General features: G+C 46.7%; 1 protein-coding gene across 1 annotated transcript in view; it reads right to left on the bottom strand.

Moving 5' to 3' along the window:
* The window catches only part of LOC103375165 (protein FAM3C-like), a 10,802-nt gene that overhangs the window by 3,852 nt on the left and 6,404 nt on the right, over positions 1-546 (bottom strand). The window contains exons 4-5 of the mRNA XM_008305371.1: positions 226-291; positions 35-143 (exon numbers count right to left, since the gene is read on the bottom strand). Of these exons, the coding sequence (XP_008303593.1) occupies positions 35-143; positions 226-291 (175 nt within the window). The remainder of the gene's footprint in view (positions 1-34; positions 144-225; positions 292-546) is intronic.

The raw sequence follows: 546 nt of genomic DNA, 5'->3' as shown, positions 1-546 counted from the left end.
ACCCCACAGACACACAACGCTCTGGTTGTCTCACAGCTCGTTCTGGATGCAGATCTTGGGCCCGAACACGTTGGCGGCTCCGCTCTGGATGAAGAAGCTGAAGTGGTCGTCAGGACATTCTCTCTTTATGGTGCAGGGTCCACCTGAGGAGGAAACATCCATCAACACCCGATGGGCTCCAGCAGACCCACTCCCTCGTCCCAGTCAGGTGTATTGATCACTAACCTGGGGCATTGGCGTCCGCCTCAGCGCTCTGACTGAAGCTTTCAAGTAACGCAAGATTCCAGTCGGCTGACAAAAGAACAACAAACACAAATCTGTCAAAGCAAAGTCTGGTTCAAGTGAGTTACAGAAGAAATGCAGTTTCACATCAGACCTCCACAGAAACCACAACAGAATCCACTTCCTGTACGTCATCAGAAAACGACTCTTTCATGTCAAAGTTAAAGCAGATTTCCACAAAGTAATGCTGCTTAATTAAAAATACGAAACATAAAATTAGCAAGTATTTCACCACTTTAAGTCAGTATTTCATAGATCCTCCAG

Source organism: Stegastes partitus, unplaced genomic scaffold (assembly GCF_000690725.1).
Source record: "Stegastes partitus isolate 25-593 unplaced genomic scaffold, Stegastes_partitus-1.0.2 Scaffold2489, whole genome shotgun sequence".
Classification (NCBI taxonomy): domain Eukaryota; kingdom Metazoa; phylum Chordata; class Actinopteri; family Pomacentridae; genus Stegastes; species Stegastes partitus.
This window is presented reverse-complemented; position numbering and strand designations above follow the sequence as displayed.